Here is a 20,838-nt window from a genome sequence, read left to right as displayed (position 1 = left end):
GACCCCACCACAAAGTCACTGTTGTAAGTGTAGAAATTTTATTGCAATTAAAGAAAGTTACCAGTGATACAATAAATTGGCTATAATGGTCAACTTGTATGTGGATGATGAGGGATAATAGCAGTAGAGGAGTAGAGCTAGGGATTTCAAAACCTTACTTGCAGAAAAGAAGAGGAAGGAAAAGCTTTTAAATTGAAACACTGCTCTCCCCCACAAAAAATAAATACCTGCCAGTTTTTGCACATGGCTATGATCCTGTCAAAATCTGTATTTATTGCGCGTAGAAAGTGATCAGAGGGGCTTTGCATTATTGGGCAAGGAAATCCAGCATTTGAGAAGTGCTACATTAACAAAACAGTGTCAAGTTAATTTCCTCCAAAACATAAATAAAGAAATAAATAAATACAAATAAACAAAAATTTTATATAGGTTATATAATGCATTTTATATAGAATATCATATAATGCTTTGTTGGATTTTCTTTCTAGATAGAAGGAGATATAATGCATCAGACCAATAGGACAAGTCACCTGCAGACATGCCAGTGTTTCTCCAAAAAATAGTGTGTTTCCATTTGAAAGAAGACAAATCCGATCGAAAAGGCCAAATACTTCTGTGCTGCTTTGGTACATAGTGAAAATAAGGGTGCAGCCTGTGCTTGCGAGTTTCTTCAAGGTTACCATCATCAGAAGTGCAGACACACTGGAAATAAAAAATATAATGTCAAACTAAAAGGGACAGAAGAAAAGAAAAATAAGGCATTCATGTAGAGAATCTTCGTACTGATTCCTTTTGGGATCATTGTTATATTACGTACTTACATAGTGTATCATACTTGTATATACATCTTTTATCTTTGTAAGAGAAGGGAAGAACTGTCCTTTCTCACTTTGTACCTCATTAATATATAAATTTTTCTTTGGGCATGTGCATCACTTGACACACCCATTCAATTATTTGTCTTCTTCAAACTGCTTCTCACATAGCTTCAGACCAGGTTCAATTCATTTGACTTGCTAAAGGTATTTGATTCCACTATTGGAGGCTCTCTCTAAGGAACTTTAGACTGTTTTGGCTATTATCTCAGAAAGTATTGCTGATGTTCAGGGACTGTTTCGAGACCAGGTTCAATTCATTTGACTTGCTAAAGGTATTTGATTCTTCTATTGGAAGCTCTCCCTAAGGAACTTTAGAGGTCTATTTTGGCTATTATCTCAGAAGGTATTGCTGCTGTTCAGGGACTGTTACGAGATCAGGTTCAATTCATTTGACTTGCTAAAGGTATTTGATTCTTCTATTGGAAGCTCTCCCTAAGGAACTTTAGAGGACGGCTTTGGCTAGTATCTCAGAAGGTATTGCTGCTGTTCAGGGACTGTTTCAATCAATCAATATCTGCTAGTTTCCTGAAGAAAAGGAGAAACAGATCTCGCTTCATGGGCTAGATCTCACCTATGCCTGATTAGATCTTTGTGAAATCACAAATTTGGTAGCACTCTAGCCTTCTTTTCCTTCCTATTTCGCTTGTTCGGTGATTGAACCATATTCAGGAGGATTTTTAAACTCATCTTTTTGGTTTTTGACCTTGTACATTCCCTTTCAGGACTGACTCAGTTTCCTACTACAAGCAATAAGGACACATCATCACTAAGTGTCCTATTCAGCTGCCTAAGAGAAATACTTCTAGGCCTAAGAAAAATCAGCACAAGGCATATCAAACTACAATAGAAGATTTAGAGTGTAAGAGGATGGACTTGCATGTTCACATAGTAACACAGAAGAATATCCTGAACTGCAAACACACAAACATGCTCGTCTCCAAGAAAGCCGTGGTTACTCACCACAACACTATTTTTAGAGAATGCCAGGCCACTAATTGTGGCTGGCCACTATAACATCTAATAGATTGTAATTCTGCAGAGAAAGCCTGCACAGACCCATGGATAGAAAAGCAAGGTGTTGTAAAGCACATGCACCCTGCAAAAGCTTCCCACACACGACACGTGGTAAGATCGTGAGAGGGTGATAACAACAGAACACATGGGCCAATAGTTGGTCCCCATTCTACGATCCGATGTATATCCTTATCAAATCAGCCTAGAGATCTGAGTTTAAAATCGCCTTATGGAAGTTCAGGAATCCTTCACTCCATGCACATATGGGCATCCCTCTTCACCTATAAATAGAGACCCTTCAAAGGGAGGGATTCTTTTCATTGATTCTTTTTGAGAAAAAGAGTAATTTTATATATTATTGAAGAGAAAAAAGAGAGTACATGAGATGATGTACAAAAGGACACAAAAGGATAGTCGCAAACAGGTTACAAAGGCATTATACTATTACTATAAAAGTTTACCCTGTGAGCACCAGACTTGGCTAAATTATCTGCTACAGAGTTCAAATTCCTGGGAATCTAGATTAAAGATGCATTCAAGTATTGTAACAGATCTCTAGCCTTGTCAAGGTAGTTAGCCAATCTCCCAGGTCCTCCTTCCATCTCCCCAAGTGTTATGGGCCCGGAAATAGGATCTCGTCACGGGTCGGTCCACTGGGAAAACCTCATGTTTTCCCTTGTTCCTCCCTTTTCTTGAAGAACCTATCTTGCCGCCCTAAAAGGTGATTTGTTCAAGAGATCACCAACTCTCCCTTGCTCTCTTTCTTGACTGAAATTCTCGATCCTTTATTCAATATTCTCAGCTCCTTAAATAGGAGATTACAAGAGATAGGAGTCCTACCTTTAGGAAGACTCCTTGCTAATTAGGAAGACTCCCTACTAATCTATCCTACTGAACTGATAAGATAAGATAAGATAAGACTCCCTTAATCTATCCTACTGAACTGATAAGATAAGATAAGACTCCCTACTAATCCATACTACTGAACTGATAAGATAAGAACACTGAATAGATAAGACTCCTACTAATCCCTGCTACTGAAAGCAGATAAGGTAAGAATACTGAATAGATAAGATCGGATGAGAACACTAAATTGTTGCTGCTAAGAACACTAAATTACTGTTGCTGCTGCACCAAATTACTGTTGCTACTGCCGGCGCCCACATCATTACTCCCCTCCTGGACTACGAGCTTGTCCTCAAGCTCGAATTCAGGATGGGTGTCTTGAAACACAATCAAAGGAATCCCGGATAGGTGGAATGATTTTGCCCTCCTGGATCGGGTTCCAATGAAGAGGGTTCATCCTCAGACAGCTGTAGTGAGATACCAAGATTTGACCATGCATAGCTGCATTCTTTGCCGCGGCCAACTGCAGCCTTAAGGTACTTCTAAGACGTCTTGAATTGTAGAGTACAAAGATTGTGAAGGCCAAGCTGGTGCCACTGAACCGCATCATCTGGATCCTCTTCTATTGCCTGCTTTAGTGTGTACATAACTCGCTCTTCCACTTCCGTCAAATCACTATGTCCAGTTCCAAACGTTGCTGCAATTTCATGTTAAGGCTTGTGAACCATGGCAAGTCCTGCCCATGCTATCCGAAGCTCAATTGTTGCAGAGTCCCCTTCTCTGAGTATTGAAGCCATTTCATTTGCAACCCATGAAAGTTGTTCAGTGGGATCTTGAGACCTTTCTACATCCTTGATACGATGAAGCGCGACAGCATATCGAGTTGACATGCAATTAGGCTCCAGTTTTGCTGCCTTCTCCAGGCACCTTCCAGCACTTCTATGATCACCAGCCAAATAGTATGCATTAGGAAGATTTACCCAGATATGTGCAGCCCTAGGATCTGATCTGACTGCAGCTAACAAACACTCTTTTGCAACACTTGTAGCCGCAACATGAGGCATACAAGCTCCTTCACCAGCACTTGCCCCAGCACCTGCAACAACTTGAAGATATGCAATCCCAAGATTCTGCGACACCTCAACGACACCGGATTCCTGCTTAATCGTGACATTTTGGGTGTTGCTAACTTGCGCAAGGTCAACAACCTGCTGCTCGCCCGACGATTCTGCCACGTCTGGTCGGCAGCTGATTGTGGTTGCAGCCCCTTCTGGGTTCCTTTCCTTGCTGGAGAAGTACAACTCCATCAAGCGCCTTAATTCTCGGACGTCGTCCTTGATCTTGCGCACCTCCGTGCTGTTTTCCACGATCTTGAGCTCCAGATCCTGAACCCTAGTCTTCAACTGCTCAAGGTCACCCATGACACCTTGCTCAGCTACATTGTTATGGGCCCGGGAATAGGATCACGTCATGGGTCGGTCCACGGGGAAAACCTCATTTTTTCCCTTGTTCCTCCCTTTTCTTGAAGAGCCTATCTTGCCGCCCTAAAAGGTGATTTGTTCAAGAGATCACCAACTCTCCTTTGCTCTCTTTCTTGACTGAAATTTTCAATCCTTTATTCAATATTCTCAGCTCCTTAAATAGGAGATTACAAGAGATAAGAGTCCTACTTTTAGGAAGACTCCTTGCTAATTAGGAAGACTCCCTACTAATCTATCCTACTGAACTGATAAGATAAGATAAGATAAGATTCCCTTAATCTATCCTACTGAACTGATAAGATAAGATAAGACTCCCTTAATCTATCCTATTGAACTGATAAGATAAGATAAGACTCCCTACTAATCCATACTACTGAACTGATAAGATAAGAACACTGAATAGATAAGACTCCTACTAATCCCTGCTACTGAAAGCAGATAAGGTAAGAATACTGAATAGATAAGATAGGATGAGAACACTAAATTGCTGCTGCTGAGAACACTAAATTACTGCTGCTGCTGCCGGCGCCCACATCACCAAGCCACTTTATTGTGTTGCTAGAATCACCTTGAACCTCCAGGTTGGTCAGGCCTAGTCTTCTTGTCATACGGAGGCCATTTAGCACTGCTACAACTTCAGCATTGTAGAGTCTGCAGTCCCTAATGGTCCACTAAAGAACCACAAAGGACTACCATCCCTCCTCAAAAACACATCCCCACAACCAGCTCGACCCAGGTTTCCCTAGAGCATTTCCATCAAAGTACAAGGTCACCTCCTCCTCTTCCCTTGACTGAGGAAGGTTAGTGGCTCTTTTAGCAATAGGTGAAGAGAACAACAGCTCCACCAGGTTTTGCCGAAGCATGTTTAGAGAGAAGATAAGTAGAACTGATACCTTTCCAAGGATTGTTGGCGTTCACTCGATTCAAGTGGACCTTGCTATCCCACCTGTTGGCATGCTTTCCATATTGGCTGCTGACAACTTAGGCCCATAGAGTACTTGTTTCAAGAGGGTAGCACCATAGCCATTTTCCCAAGAGAGCTACATTTCTTTCTTGGTTCGACCTATTCCAAGTCCCCCTGCTTCCCTTGATTTCACACTTGGTCCCAACTGACTAAGTGGTTCTTCTTTTCTCCACCCCCATCCCACAAGAAATCCCGTTGCAACTTTTCAATTCTGATTTTTACCTTGGAAGGAAGAGAGGCTTTAATTAAGTTGTCAGCGCCCACATCGAGAGAAAGTACGTTGGGAGATTAGCCAGAGAGGCTTTAATTAAAGTAAATATACCCCCTTTTGAGAGGTACCCTTTCTTCCAAGTGGCTAATCATTTTTTACACTTCTCCACCACTGGATCCCAGAAGCTTTGACTTCTTGGATTCCCTCTAAGGAGCATCCCCAAATAAGAAATGGGGAAGCTCTCGAATTTACACCCTAGAATCTCCTTTAAAGCTATGCAGCAAGCTTTCACTTGTATTTATTCCCACAATGCTACTCTTGGAATAGCTTACATGAAGGCTCGGCACCAACTCAAAACAAATAATAAATTTTTCAGATTGATGATGTTTTCCAAATCTGCCTCCAAGAACAAGATAATAGCATCAGCAAATAGCAAATGAGACAAGTGAATGGCTTCCCTCCCAACTGCAAAACCTCTCAACAGCCTAAGACCTTTTGCTTTCTCAATAAAATAGCTAAGAATGTCTACAACCAAAGTGAAAAGGAGGGGGGATAAGGGGCAACCTTGCCTTAGGCCCCTGGCTTGCCTGAAAGTAACCTTTGGGCTCTCCATTTACTAGTACCGAGAACCAAGCTGTACTGAAGCATCCTTTCATCCACCGCACTCATCTTCTTCCAAAGCTTCTTAAGCCCAATGTGTTTGGGATCCTGTCCCAGTCAACTTTATCATAGGCTTTTTCCAAATCCAATTTTGCGACCACCCCAAAGCCAAGACCACCGTCACCTCCACTTTACACAGAGAGTGCTATAGTCTCTTCCACTTCCACTTCTACTTCAATCAAGGGAGAGCCTTTCGCAATTCTTTTTTTTATAGTAGAAATAAAACATTTAATTAAAAGGGAAAAAAATACAGTCTGACCAGGTGTTAAGGAAACACCTTGAAATAGCACTACAACAGGGGGGGGGGGGGAGAATTACTAAAAGCCACCACCAATCTATCCAAATTCCTGGCCTTGTCTTCAAATACTCCTCTATTCCTTTCCTTCCAAATATTCCAGCAGATAGCAAATGGTATGCAGTTCCAAATCAGCCTGGCCATCTTACTGCCTTTGAGTCTTGGCCATGAAGAAAAGATCTCTACAGGAGTCCTTGGCTGAAAATTTCTTATCCCAAACAGTTGTGAAGAGATTCCAAATGAAACCAGAAATTTTATAGGAAATAAACAGATGATTGACCGGTTCCTCTAGTTCTTTACACAGGTAACATATACTAGCCATGCTGAATCCTCTGCTGTTCAGGTGGTCCACAGTCAAGACACTATCCATACCAACCAGCCACACAAAAGCTTCCACCCTAGGAGGAATCAGGTTACTCCAAATCCCTTCAATCTGGTTTGAGTCCAATTGGTTCCTACAAAGGGTTGAGTAACATGATTTAACAGAAAATTTTCCATTTGAGAACTCCTTCCACCATAGTTCATCCCTTGTTTGAATTGAAACTTTCACACTTTCTAGTTTTCCCAATAGTGCTATGCACTCTTCTAATTCCCTGTCAAGTACAGCCTTTGGAATAGCTCACAAAGCTTTCCCACCCTACACCAGTCATCCTTCCAAAACCTAATTCTAGCCCCATCCCCTACTGAGAAGCCGGTTAGACTTCTAAACTCCTGATTAAAATTCATTATCCTTTTCCATACACTCACCCCATAAGAAGAATTCACCTTGCTTGACTCTCACCCAAAGCCCAAACCCCCTCCCTCCTTTGGTCTGCAGACCTTTTTCCCAGTTAACCAAATAGAATTTCTTACCTCCCCCCCCCCCTTCCCATGGGAAATCCCTTTGAATTTTTTCTGCTCTCTCTGCAACTTCTCATGGCACCCTTAGCAAGGATAAGTAATACATTGGCAAACTTGGTAAAATACTCCTAATAAGTTTTATCCTCCACCCCACCCCCACAGAAAAAGATATCTTTCTTTCCAACCATCCAGCCTTCTCTCAAGTCTTTCAATAATTGGCTTCCATAGCGTAACTAAAGCTGAATTAGCCCCAATTGGCAAGAACAAATACAAGAAAGGAAGCTCCCCAATTCTGCATTCAAATGCCCCAACACACTCCATTAACACCTTCCCCCTTACCTCTCCAACTCCTATCAAAACAATCTTAGAGAGGTTCACTCTCAGACCTGTCAACAATTCAAATTTTGCTAAAATTGCTCTCAAGTTCAGCACCTGTTCCACAGAAGCATCCAAAAAGATGAGAGGATGAGAGTATCATCTGCATATTGCAGATGAGAGTATCACCTGGCATATTGAAGATGAAAAATGCAAGGTCCATTTGATCCCACCTTAGATCCCTCAATCAAGAGTATCACCTGGCATATTGCAGATGAGAAATGCAAGGTCCATTTGATCCCACCTTAGATCCCTCAATCAAGCCCAGCTGCACACTTTTATCCAATAACAGATTCAACACCTCCATAATTAACACAAAGAATAAAGGAGAGATCGGATCCCCTTGCCTTAAACCCCTAGAATCCTGAAAAAAAACTTCGAAGAAACTCCATTTATAAGAATTGAAAACGAGACTGATGACACACAAGCAAACATCCAACTTCTCCATCTCTCCCCAAAACCCATTAATCTCTATATCTCTTCTAAAAAACCTCACTCCACATGATTGTAGGCTTTCTCAATATCAAATCAATGCATTCACTGGCCACCAACGCCCTATCTAAAATCTGGGGTTCTCACTGAGGAAAAGATGCAGCAACCGATATCTACAGCCACTTGTTCTGCATTTTCAGCCATTGGTCTGTCCGGTGAGTTATCATATTATTGTTCTTCACCCAGTCACCTTTGAATAATTGATTCCAGTGCCTCTAATCATATGATAGGGGCATATTCCAATCAATCTCTCAATAAACATATCATTACAGCTAATGGTGAAAAACTTGAAATGATTGGTGGGATATCTCTTAAACCTCTAATCATATTCACTTTTTTTCTTTTTGAAGAATAAAGAGAAAAATTCATTAAAATAAAAAAGGAATAAGTACAACATAAGGTGATAAGATGTCACCACAAGTATGTTAGTAGCCCCAATAAACCCCCAAAGGCCTAAGAAAACCGCTGCTTACACCCAAGAAAAACCCAATCATAACAGGCCCAATGGCCAATTTAAGTGCCAATAAAACCACCAGCCCGCTACAAAACCAAAGCTGCAAGCCTTTCTGAAGCTTCATCTATAAGTTCATCCTCTTGGATCGAGTAATCCTCATCCCAGTCCTTGCTCCCCTGAGTATAAGCTTTGTTTTTCTCTTTCTCTTCCTTTCTTGTTCTTTCAAATTTCTAAAGGCCCTCTTGGCAAATTCCTCGCCACCCAAAAAATACAGACCCAATCTTTTCCCAACCATCACCTCTCTATCAACTAATTTCTGGATAGCCACATCACTTGAGTCTTCTCCATCAACAACAGTATCCTGTGGCAGCTTGATTCCACTAGATTCAGAATCAACAGCACCCACCTTGTTTTCTGGTTGTTTCTTCAAAGTATGGGGAGGCTATGGCTGAACTTGCAATGTCACTCCAGTTTCAGGAGTCCCATTACCTCACTCTCTTCCTTCTATATACCCATTTGTATTTTTTCGTAGGTCTTGCCCCTGCCAAGCCTAGTTTTAGTCTTGAAAACACCTTTGTCACATGAACTATGTTGTGAGATCTCAGATTACGCGGTTTCTTGCTGATTAACCCATTACACTGATCCTCCTCATTCTCTTCCAGATTATTCCTTCAACCCAAATTAACACCCAATCTTCCAACCTTGACCTCCTCAAAATATAGACTATCTTCTATGTTTCTTTCATCCTGTTCTCCAGTAGAATCAACAGCATCTGATACATCCTTTCCTTTGACCTCGCCTTCAATTTCCAGCTCAGCACCGGCACTAGAGTTCCTATCAAACATGTCTCCTCCCCCTCCAGCTCCTCTGTGACAGCAGAGGCTAAATCCTCCAGACACAATGGAACTTGATTTTCAGAATCACAACCGGTCTCTGTAGATGCCATACTTATCCCCCCAGGCTCAGAAGATACCCCAATCCTATCAGACCCACCACTGATCTGAGATAATGGAGAGTTGTCGAGACTTTCCCCTGAACCACTAATGATACTCTTCTTGCCGTTTTTGTCAAACTTAGCGATCACCCAGATCTGCCTCTATTCATTTCTTTTTCCAGCCTCAGCCAAGACCTTCCTTGTTCCTTCGTTTCTTTTCAACTTTGGTTTGACAGGTCCTAACGACTTTCTCTTATCAACTTTCCTTGGCAACAGGCTCAAGATTTTATAGAGATTATTCTTCAATGTGGGATCAGAGCCATCAGAGATCCTACCTAGTGAAGACTTCATGGATCTCAACCGCAGATGCGTCTTGTTCTTCCTAAAACGAAGCAATTCTATTTTCTTTTCACTAGATTCCTCCCGATGAGAAGAAGATAGACCATAAAATTGGTCTACCAAAGCACCACTACTTAATCTGGTCACGTGCATTGTAGAAAGACTATATGGACCCATCTCCAACCCCTTTGACCCAACCCTCACCGGCACCACTACTTAATCAAATGTCCATTGATTCCTTCCTGACCTTTCAAGTTCCCGCACCCCGGACCTGTTGAAGAGCTCATTAATGGTGTTTTTCCCCAATTGGTCGATGCTTCCACATGTGGACTGTCACACACCAGCCCTTCTTCACATGAGGAAGTGAGCATAACTTCTTCCTGCTCAACTCCTTTTGAGATCTACATATTTTGATTAACCACTTTTGGTAATAGGGTTCCAGCAATCACGATGTGTAGTTGTTGTTTGCCAAGTAGCACTAGGTCCTCTACCCCTTTGTCTTCCTCCCTACGAGTATCCTTCCACAATGCAGCTTCAATGGAGGTCGCTAGTCAAACACTGTATGAAGTACCATCAGCCAACAACTCAATTTTTCTTGGAATATCATCTGGTTTTACAATGTTCAGCAACATCACCACAGAACGTCAGTCCAATTTGAAGATTCCTCCTAAGTAACCATTACAAGCTAATGCAATTGATTCAAATACCTCCTACTTCCAAAGATGAAATGGCAAGCCAATCATTCTCACTATTACACCACCTTCTAAATCTAATTGTCTTGTGTTAGAACCAAGACACCAAGTTGATATAGTAAGAACCCCAAACTCAGTCTGGACACTTAACGCTACAATTTCAATCTTATCCTCCATCGGGTCAAGTATTGCTTTTCTGTCTCTGAAGGGGGTTAAGATGATCATACCTTTGAACTTCAATTCCTTGATTACAATATCAGCTAGCTTCTTCCAATCTAACACAGCTTCTGATACTTCAACCACTAGTTTGGAAGTCGAAACCTCCTCCCCAGCATTAGGATTGACAACCAAAACACTATCCTACATCTGATCCTGAAACTTGTCATTGACGGACACTCCCAAAGTCTTCTCGCAATACTTTGACTGGCGTGAATCATCGATCCATAAGTTCAACAGCTCCTGTACTATATTGTGAATCAGCTCCCAACCTTGGCCATTCCTACCTTCCGGAAAACAGACCATCGGCATTCTTCCCAAATCATAGAATTCTTGCAAAACTATGAAGCATCCTCTTGCATTTCTTGTCTCCACAATATATCTTCTTTGTTATTCCACCAACAATCTTTACAGATCTTTGGTTTCTAGCTTCCAAAGCGCCTTTGTCCACAACAAACAAATCCATGATGGAGTTCTTATAGCCAATGAGTTAATTGACTCGAGGAACAGAAGTGGAAAGCCAGGGCTGGTTTGCAAATTAGACTTAGAAAAAGCCTATGATCATGTAAACTGGGCTTTATTAGACTATATGATGGAAAGAATGCACTTTGGACCAAAGTGGAGAAATTGGATAAAAGTCTGTGTTTCTACTCCAAGGTTCTAAATCTTGGAAAATGGGTCAGCAAAAGGAAATTCCAAAAGCTCAAGAAGGCTGAGACAAGGAGACCCTCTATCTCCGTTGCACTTCCTCTTAGAGATGGAAGGTCTTAGCAAGTTGGTAGAGGGGGTTTTGAAGTCCTAATGGAACAAAAACCCCCACCCTACAATATGCAGATGACACTCTCTTTGTCGGCAGTACTTCAGAGGACAAAATCCTTAATCTGAAGTATCTACTATTTTTGTTTGAGATAATTTCAGGACTGAAGGTGAACCTAGTTAAGAGTGAATTATTAGCTGTGGGAGAGGTGCCTAACATTCATTATTAGGCTGTTATATTGGGATGTAAAGTGGGTAGTCTGCCTACAACTTATTTAGGTCTACCCCTTGGAGCCAAATGTATCTCCAAAGCAATTTGGACTCCAGTCCTACAAAGGATGGACCAAAAATTGGCTTCTTGGAAGGAAAGGTATCTCTCTAAAGGTGGTAAGGTCACATTCATCAAAAGTGCGTTAGCCAGCCTTCCAACCTACTTTATGCTTGGAATAAGAAACCTTAAGCTTTTCAACCTTGCCCTATTGGGAAGTTGGTTGTGGAGATTTTCATCAGAACCAAACAAACTTTGGAGGAAGGTGATTGAGGAGAAATATGGCTTAAGGTGTCAGACAGTGTATGCCCTTAGCTCCAATCAGATTGATGTAGAAATACATTTATTGTAAATGAATAAAAGTACATTATTGTTTCATGTTGATATTGGTATGTTTCTATGAAATTACCCCTTAAACTAGACATTATGAGACTCATATTAGTTTAAAATGTTCTCAGCCGTTGGATAGACTCGGGGAGTTTATCCTACCAAGGCTGACACTGATGTGCCACCAAAAAAAGTTAGGACAGCTTGTCTCAGCTGCTAGGGTTAGACCCGAAGCACATGCAGTTTGTGTTTGGATGAAACACTAACCCAGACCATTTTCCAGTTATGCCCTAGACCTTGGAGATTGATGGGCAAAATTGGAAAGTTACACATAACCCCTAGACTTGATTATGGTACTACACTAGGTGTTGGATTGGGTTGTGCTTGATATGCCCATCAATTGAGATCCATCAAGGGTCAAAACCTGGGTATGTTGGGGCAATCTGAGAATTCATCTGATTGGGTGATCATAGTGATAGGACCGGCCTCTTTGTCAGACAAAGTGAATGATAGGGCTTACACTCTCTCTAATGGAAACCTAAACAACCGATAGTGGATTTCAACTGTGTTTGAGATTTGATTTTGATCACTGAGAGGAAAGAAAGATAGCACCAACCTCATCCCCTCTCCGGACGGACATCGAGCAATGGAGCCAGTGAGTTCCGAGATTGATCCCAATATGGATATGTAGATGAATCCCGATAATGATCTCGAACTGCTACTGCTAATATGTTTGGCTCTTCCGGAAGTTGCGGAAGATAATATAGATGCTCCTGTTCGTTTAGAACACAAATCTGAAGGAATAATAAAAGAATTCATAAAACGAACAAACTGGAACGAAGATATGCATGGAATTGACATCTTCGATAAAATCATAGAAGCTTTATATACTATGTTCTTAGGTCTTGATTATGTAAATAATAAAGAACAAGAACTGTTAAAGCAAGCAGAAAAAGCTAGAACAGCTTTAACAAAAGCTCAGTTATGTAATATTTGTCAACTTGATGAATTTACATGCATGTTTGAGAAAAACATGTATAAACTTGACACCAGCGAGTACGCTCAATGGGTTGAAGTTTATCTCATGAAAATTCCTGTCATAGGAGAAAAACTAAAAAGATATGGAATCTGGAAAAATCATCTCTTACTGCTTATTCTTTAGCCTATGCTACAAGAATAGTCAAAGAAGAAATCGCGAGATATTGCGATCAGGCTAAGACAGCCAAACAATTAAAAAGTTTCAGTAAGAAATGTTGTGAGAACATAACTGAAACAGAAACAATTCTTTTTGGGTGTAAACCAGAAAAGAAAGACAAAAATTATTTCAAAAAGAAATATAAGAAAAAATATATGAAAAAACCATATAAAAAACTTTGGAAGAAAAAGAAAAAAGAATTTACACCAAGTAAATATTTTTCAAAAGTAAAACCAAAGAAACAACAGTTTTGTCCACAAGGCAAAAAAAAATGTCGATGTTGGATCTGCAGTGAAGAAGGACACTATGCCAATGAATGTCCAAATAGAAAAAGTTTTCCTGAAAAGGTTAAACTTATTCTTGAAGCAGTCGACGACGGATTTTATCCTGTAGAAGATAAATATGAAGGACATCTTCATGTTTATTCTCTGCAACTTCTTCACGAAGAATCAGATACTTCTAATTCTGACTCATCAGATTCAGAATGAAAAGAAATCAACTTTTTAGTTGGGGGGATTGGCAGAAACAATTTTTCTGTTTAAATCTTCAAAAAACTGATTCTGAGCTAATTCTTCTCAATAGAACTAGCCCAAATTCAATTTACATAAAGGGAACTCTTAAATTTAAGAGTTACAAACCCATTCATCTACATTGCTATGTAGATACTGGTGCAGGTTTATGCATTGCTAGTGAGCATGTCATTCCTGAAGAACTTTGGGAAAATGCTCCCAGAAGAATCGAAGTCACGATTGCAAATCAAGACAAGATTCAAATTGATAAAGTCTGTAGAAATATCACCCTATTTCTATCAGGAGAACCCTTTATCATACCAACAATTTACCAACAAGAGACGGGTATTGATCTTCTCTTAGGTAACAATTTCTGTCAGCTTTATGGTCCTTTCACCCAATGGCTTGATAGAATTTCATTTCATTTAAACAATGAAATGATCCTTATAAAAAAGGTAACCAAAGCTTATAAATTTGGAGTACCCGGTTTTCTTGAATCCATGAAAAAAGATTCAAAAACTAAACCAATTCAAGGTACAAACATTACCCAAGAAGTAATTAATAATTACATCATTGATATTAAAAGATATCAACAAATTGAAGAACTTCTTGATAAAGTTTGTTCAGAAAATCCTATTGATCCAATCAAATCCAAAAAATGGATGACTGCATCAATAAAATTAATTAATCCTAAAACTGTCGTTAGGGTAAAACCTATGAAATACAGTCCTCAGGATAGAGAGGAATTCAATAAGCAAATCAAGGAACTCCTTGATATGAATCTTATTGTTCCCAGCAAATCTCCACATATGTCTCCTGCTTTTTTGGTTGAAAATGAAGCAGAAAAAAGACGTGGAAAGAAAAGAATGGTTGTCAATTACAAGGCAATCAATACTGCCACAGTAGGTGACAGTCACAATCTACCTTGCATGCAAGAGTTATTAACTCTTCTCAGGGGAAAAACTATCTTTTCCAGTTTTGACTGTAAAAGTGGTTTCTGGCAAGTGTTATTAGATGAGGAATCTCAGCTTTTAACAGCCTTCACATGTCCCGACGGACATTATCAATGGAGAGTGGTCCCTTTCGGACTAAAGCAAGCTCCTAGCATCTTTCAGAGACATATGCAAAATGCCCTTAGAGGAATGGAAAAATTTTGCACTGTTTACGTTGATGACATCATCGTATTCTCTGATACAGAAAAAGAACATTATTTTCATGTTTTATCTATCTTAAGCAGAATAGAAAAATATGGAATAATTCTTTCAAAAAAGAAAGCTAATCTTTTCAAAACAAAGATTAATTTTCTTGGTCTTGAAATAGATCAAGGGACTCATAGTCCTCAAAATCATATCTTGGAACATTTGCATAATTTTCCAAATCAACTTGAAGATAAAAAACATCTTCAAAGATTTCTCGGAGTTCTAACTTGTGCTGAAAGTTATATTCCAAAACTCGCAGAAATGAGAAAACCTTTGCAAGGAAAACTCAAAAAAGATCATGTTTGGGATTGGACACAATCTGACACTGATTATATCAGAAAGATAAAGAAAACATTAATTAATTTTCCTAAACTTTATCTTCCTAAAGTAGAAGACAGTCTTATTATTGAGACAGATGCTTCTAACGACTTCTGGGGTGGCGTTTTGAAAGCCAAAACCACAGAAGGTGAAGAAAAAATTTGCAGGTACGCTTCGGGAAGCTTCAAAGCAGCTGAAAGAAATTACCACAGCAATGAAAAAGAATTACTTGCAGTAAAACAAGTAATCAGCAAATTCTCAGCATATCTCACTCCGGTAAGATTTCTGGTAAGAACAGATAATAAAAATTTTACTTATTTCCTCATAACTAACATTGCAGGAGATAGTAAACAAGGACGTTTGGTCCGTTGGCAAATGTGGTTCTCACATTATTCTTTTGACGTGGAACACTTATCTGGGGATAAGAATGTCCTTGCAGACTCTTTAACAAGAGATCGTAAGCAATGACGTCAGCTTTCTTCCTCAAAAGCCTATAAAAACCCTTCTCTGTAAACACTTTCATTCATCCTTCTCAGTTTTTACTTTTCAAAAGGGGGGAAGTGTGTTGTGAGAGAAAAATGGAAGAAATCAAGGCCTTGCGCCTCAGAAAAAAGATTCTTGAAATAGAGCTTCGTGCTATTCAAGAACAAATTGCTATCTATGACGAAAGTCTAGAAGCCTCAACTGTTAATTCAGTACAGGAGAACGAAAGTTCAGAAACTGAATCTAGTCCAGCTCAAACGGGTGCTGGTAAAGACAATGATCAACTTCCGTTGATGCCTGTTGCTTTGGCAAAAAGCAAAATAGAGGATATAGTCAATCCTAGTTCTTCCAAGAACAAATTTGACATCGTTAGTCTCTTACGCAAAGAGATCACGGTTAATGAAGAACCACAATCTTCATCTAGTCCGGAAGCAAACGGCTCCGGTAAAGACACATCAAATCCGTTGATGGTTGACACTTTACCAAAAAGTGCTATGGTCTCTCTCCGACCAACTTACGCAGCGAAAGCCGCACAACCAGCAAACTTCAAAGACAGATTCTATGTCATCTTTGAAGGAGATCACAAAGGAATTTATGACGACTGGTCTATCGTCTCCAAGTATGTTACGGGCACAGACGTAACATTCAAGAAATACAGTTCTTTTCTTCAGGCAAAGAAGGAAGCAGAAAGACATTTTGTCAGATTTGGAGGATCTCCAATTCTCTTCAAAGGCACCATCTTCAAGGAGCCCATTGTCAAGAAAAAGCTTCCTGACAGAAGAATTGTTATAAAAGAGCCTTCAGAAACGGTCACCAGGACAACCCCTGAAGATCTTTATGAAGGAGTTCCTTTTGGAACTTTCAGACAGTTATGGTCGAAAGCAAGAGCTCTTGGACCAGAAGATTATGAATTAGAAATGGTCTTCACAGACGACAAGCCGTCCAGAAGTCTTTTCATTTTCTGTCCAAATTCGGACGAAAAACTTGTTTTTCTGGCTTTTAAGGTTGGATTAATTAAGTGCATCTATCCTTCAGCAAATCTGCAGGAAATTAAGTCTTTTCCAGAAGGATTTAAAAAAGCTATCAAAAAGTTCAGAACAAGGGTAGCAGCTGCCAGAGATGCATACATCTACATCCAGTTCCAATCTACAATTCCAGATTGGTCTCAGAACAAATGCTATGCAGCATATCACTTTGTTGAAATTGGCTTGGCAAAAGAAAGGACAGTAAACCCATCCAGGGTTATCAGCGAAGAAAAAGACTTCCAAGATGGAGGACTTCAGAAGTTCAGAATAGACAATTTCATGTCTATCATCAAGAAGACTCAAAAGATTCGCCCAGAACAGCTGTTCAAAGTGAATTATTGCAGCAGCCACTGCATTATCACAAGCGCCAGTGGAAGCCCACTCAGCAAAAAAGAGAACAAAGCTCTTCAAGATTTCGAAGATAAGATTCTTGACAACGAAATCAATGCGAGCCCCGCCACTAAGGAATTATTGTGTGCTAAGCTCCAAAAATTCGAGGGTCACAGCTGTCATGTTTGTGACGAAAAAGAAAAAGATAAGAATTCTGATGAAGAGAATCTTATCTCATTACAAAAGTTGTCGGCTGACAAGGACATCCACCAATAATGGAGGACGACCTCGACAGAAGAATCAAAGAAGTCGACAAAAGAATCGACAACTGGCAAAAAAAAACACGCGCACTTATTGAAAAGGCACGTCAACTTTGGAATCTTCGGCAGAAGACGACAGAAGAAAGTGACAGCGCACCGAATAAAGTAAAGTACGAGACAGATGTCGAAGGGCTGCCACCAGCCAAAAAGCAGAAGAGATAAGATCGAATCTTATTTTCAATGGACAGGTGTCCAAAGTCTTATAACTGGGAAACCGGATAGAAGTCTAGAAAAGGAGACTCAAGTCTCATTTGTAAGGCATCCTTTGTCGAGTCTAGCATTCAGTCTCGAGTCGAGCACATCCTTAGCTCATCCTCTCCTTTCTGTAATGTCTAAGGAGTAGACCTCCTCGGAGGTTCTTATGTAGTTTCAATAATCCCTCTCCTTCGGGAGGGATAGTCATGAATAAATTCAGTGTGTTTGAGGTTTGATTTTGATCACTGAGAGGAAAGAAAGAAAGCACCGACCTCATCCCCTCTCCGGACGGACATCGAGCAGTGGAGCCAGCGAGTTCCGAGATTGATCTCAATATGGATATGTAGATGAATCCCGATAATGATCTCGAACTGCTACTGCTAATATGTTTGGCTCTTCCGGAAGTTGCGGAAGATAGTATAGATGCTCCTGTTTATATATATATATATATATAGATGTGTTTGTGTGTATGTATGTATATGTTTTATGAAAATTATTTGCAAAAGGTTTTAATTCCCAATATCCATCCGAGCAGAGAGTGTGACACGGTACCTTACAGCCAGAAGAGAGGTCCTTCCCTATCGGCAATGTTGTGATCATTATGGGCCAAGAGGTTAAGTGTAAGAGACCATTACAAGGCTGATTACCTGACGGGATTTATCTTACTTAAGTCCATTACCCTTGGATCTTTTTAGGATGGCTGAATTCATGGATCATTTAAGTGTAAATGTTGGGCCCATAGTGATGTGCTCAGGGGTTCACTGCGTTTAGCAGTGAATTCGGCCAAGCCTTTTCACAAATGTTGGGTCGAACCCATGTGGACTTATATGAGGTCATTGTGGGGCCCCGCGCTATACAAATCAGGCCTAAGTTGGCCATGCAACATCTTGATCGTGAGCCTTTGAAGGAAATGGGTCTAAGGCCCATAATTAATAAGATTTAAGTAAGTTGTCACATGGAAACTTAAGTTGTCATGTGCTTTGGGTCGAATCTGGGTTTGGAATTGGGTATGAAGCACCCATCATCTTAAAAGGATAAGGCTTATCTCTTAATAAAGTCCAGATCCTAATTAGATTTGGATAATCTCCTAATTTGATTAGGAAAAGTGCTCCATAAGAAGATAAAAATAGAAGAGGGCGAACCAAACTAGAACACCACTCTTTTTTGTTCTCTCTTATTCTCTTTTGTCTTCCAAGAAACCCTATCATGACCTAGGCTTTCAAGGACTGATAGAGATCAGTTTTCTTTTGATTTTTGCAAGAAAAAAGTAGAGGAATTTCAGGCTCACCTTCCCCAGTTCGATCCAAGTAGTTGGGTTGCAGTTTTGCTGAAAACTGTGTTGTTGAATCAGCTTCACCTATACACTACGCCATCTTCAGTGCAGGCTGGTTTTAGGACTGATTTGGGTGTGAACTTCCACCTTGGGATCTATGTTTGTGGTATCCGTATCATGTATAAATCTCCCTCTTTGATTGGTTTCAAATTTGGTCCGGTTCAATGCAAGACCGATCCTGAAAAATGCAGTCTTTCAAAACATAAGGAATTCGATTCCTAGAAGGATTAGGAAATTTTTGAAATTCCACCCAGCCAATGGTTCGGCCATCCACATGATGGATCTTAACCCTTCCAACATAAGGAACAATGGATGGGATGTTGGTATTCCCTCTGGCACCTATGGTTGTGGGGTGTGGAAAGGAATTTGTAAGGCTTACAGGCAGTTCAACCAGGTTCTAGTTAGACCAGTGGGCTGGTGACAACACCCTAAAAGAGTTGTTCCTAGCCCTGTACAATGTTGTTGTAGATAAGGAAGCCTTAGTGGCCGATTCTCTATGTCTCCAGGAAGGCAGGCTATGCTGGGTTCCTCTCTTTAGGAGAAATTTCATCGACTGGGAAATTCAGCAGATGGCAGATTTTCTTAATCTGTTACAAGACCAACAGCTAAGTTTTCAGGAGCAAGATTCAACAGTCTGGAAATGGTCAAAATCTGGAGAATTCACAGTCAAATCCTTCTACAAATTTCCGGTGGGAAGGCCTGAAGCCCCCTTTCCTAGCAAGGCCACTTGGGGGAACTTGGCTCCTCCAAAAATAAAGATTTTTTGTTTGGGTGGCAGGGCTGGGGAGGTGTCTGTCCAAAGAAATGCTGCTGAATAAAGGTCTTAATCTGCCAGATTGGAGGTGTTGTTTTTGCAATATGCAAATGGAATCCACTGGGCATCTCTTCATTGCAAGTTTAGTTCTGCAGTATAGTCACACTTCTGCAAATCCCTGAATCTAAGCTGGTGCATGCCAGCTTCAGTTAGAGCTCTGCTAGAGGAGTGGCATATTCAGGGGCTGTCAAGGAAAGGAAAGTTATGCTGGGCTTCCATCCCTCTGGCAGTTATGTGGGTTGTGTGGTCAGAAAGGAACAACAGGATTTTTGAGAAATATCTACTACTGAAGCTGAGGTCATTAACTTGGCAATAGAGGTTTTGAGAAGTTGGATGTCTATGCATAATGATTTTAGAGATAGTATATCTGATCATACTTTTTTGAGGATGGCCTTTTTTTGAGGTTCTTCATTTTGTACAGCTTCTCTTTGTACACAGGACCATATATTAATGCAATCATACTTTACCTTCTTTCAAAAAAAAAATCTTTACAGATCTTTCTCCCTACTAGAAGAGAACGCTTCTTCTAGAAAACTCCCAAACCATTTCAAGGAATTGATACCAGCTAACAGCATCACCAGTAACTTTGCTTCTCTGATCTTCAAGACCAATCTCCCATTGTATCTTAACTCTTCAAACAGAAAATGTTTTGCTTCAACCTTCACAGTTTTCCTCCAAACACCCATTTCCGGAACTTCCTAGTGACTGTTCAACTCAGTCTGGACACTTAACGCTGCAATTTCAATCTTATCCTTCACAATTCCATTTTCCTAAAGTCTTTCTAGTCTAGTTCCTAAGCTTACCACTAATTTAATTTTTTGTTAGTCAACTAGTTGAGGATGGTAATATTGTTTCTTTTTCTCATGATGGTTGTTTAGTTCAGGAGCAATGCATTGGGGCAATGAGAGGAAAGGGGCATAGACTGGGCCAACTGCTTGCTTTGGAATTTGAAAAGACAAAGGCTTCCTCTATTCCATCTTGTTTATTTTCTACTACTAGTAGTTCAGAATTTGTTTGCAGAAATAATGTGTGGCACCTTTTGCATAGATGTCTTGACCACCCTAATGCTAATAAA

The 20,838-nt window shown here is 40.2% G+C and overlaps 1 protein-coding gene across 4 annotated transcripts in view; it reads right to left on the bottom strand.

Moving 5' to 3' along the window:
- LOC148869034 (ABC transporter G family member 3-like) overlaps positions 1-20,838 on the bottom strand; it is a 52,615-nt gene that overhangs the window by 10,990 nt on the left and 20,787 nt on the right. For all 4 annotated transcript variants that reach the window (XR_016107109.1, XM_088969145.1, XM_088969147.1 and 1 more), the window contains exons 5-6: positions 531-702; positions 228-341 (exon numbers count right to left, since the gene is read on the bottom strand). Coding sequence is in view for 3 of the 4 variants with exons in the window: in XM_088969145.1 (XP_088825271.1) it covers positions 228-341; positions 531-702 (286 nt within the window). In the remaining variant the exon portion in view is untranslated. The remainder of the gene's footprint in view (positions 1-227; positions 342-530; positions 703-20,838) is intronic.

Source organism: Nelumbo lutea, chromosome 2 (genome assembly GCF_056320005.1).
Source record: "Nelumbo lutea isolate HS-2025 chromosome 2, American lotus-T2T, whole genome shotgun sequence".
NCBI lineage: Eukaryota > Viridiplantae > Streptophyta > Magnoliopsida > Proteales > Nelumbonaceae > Nelumbo > Nelumbo lutea.
The sequence above is the reverse complement of the archived record's forward strand: the minus strand, read 5'-3'. Positions and strand labels throughout refer to the sequence as shown.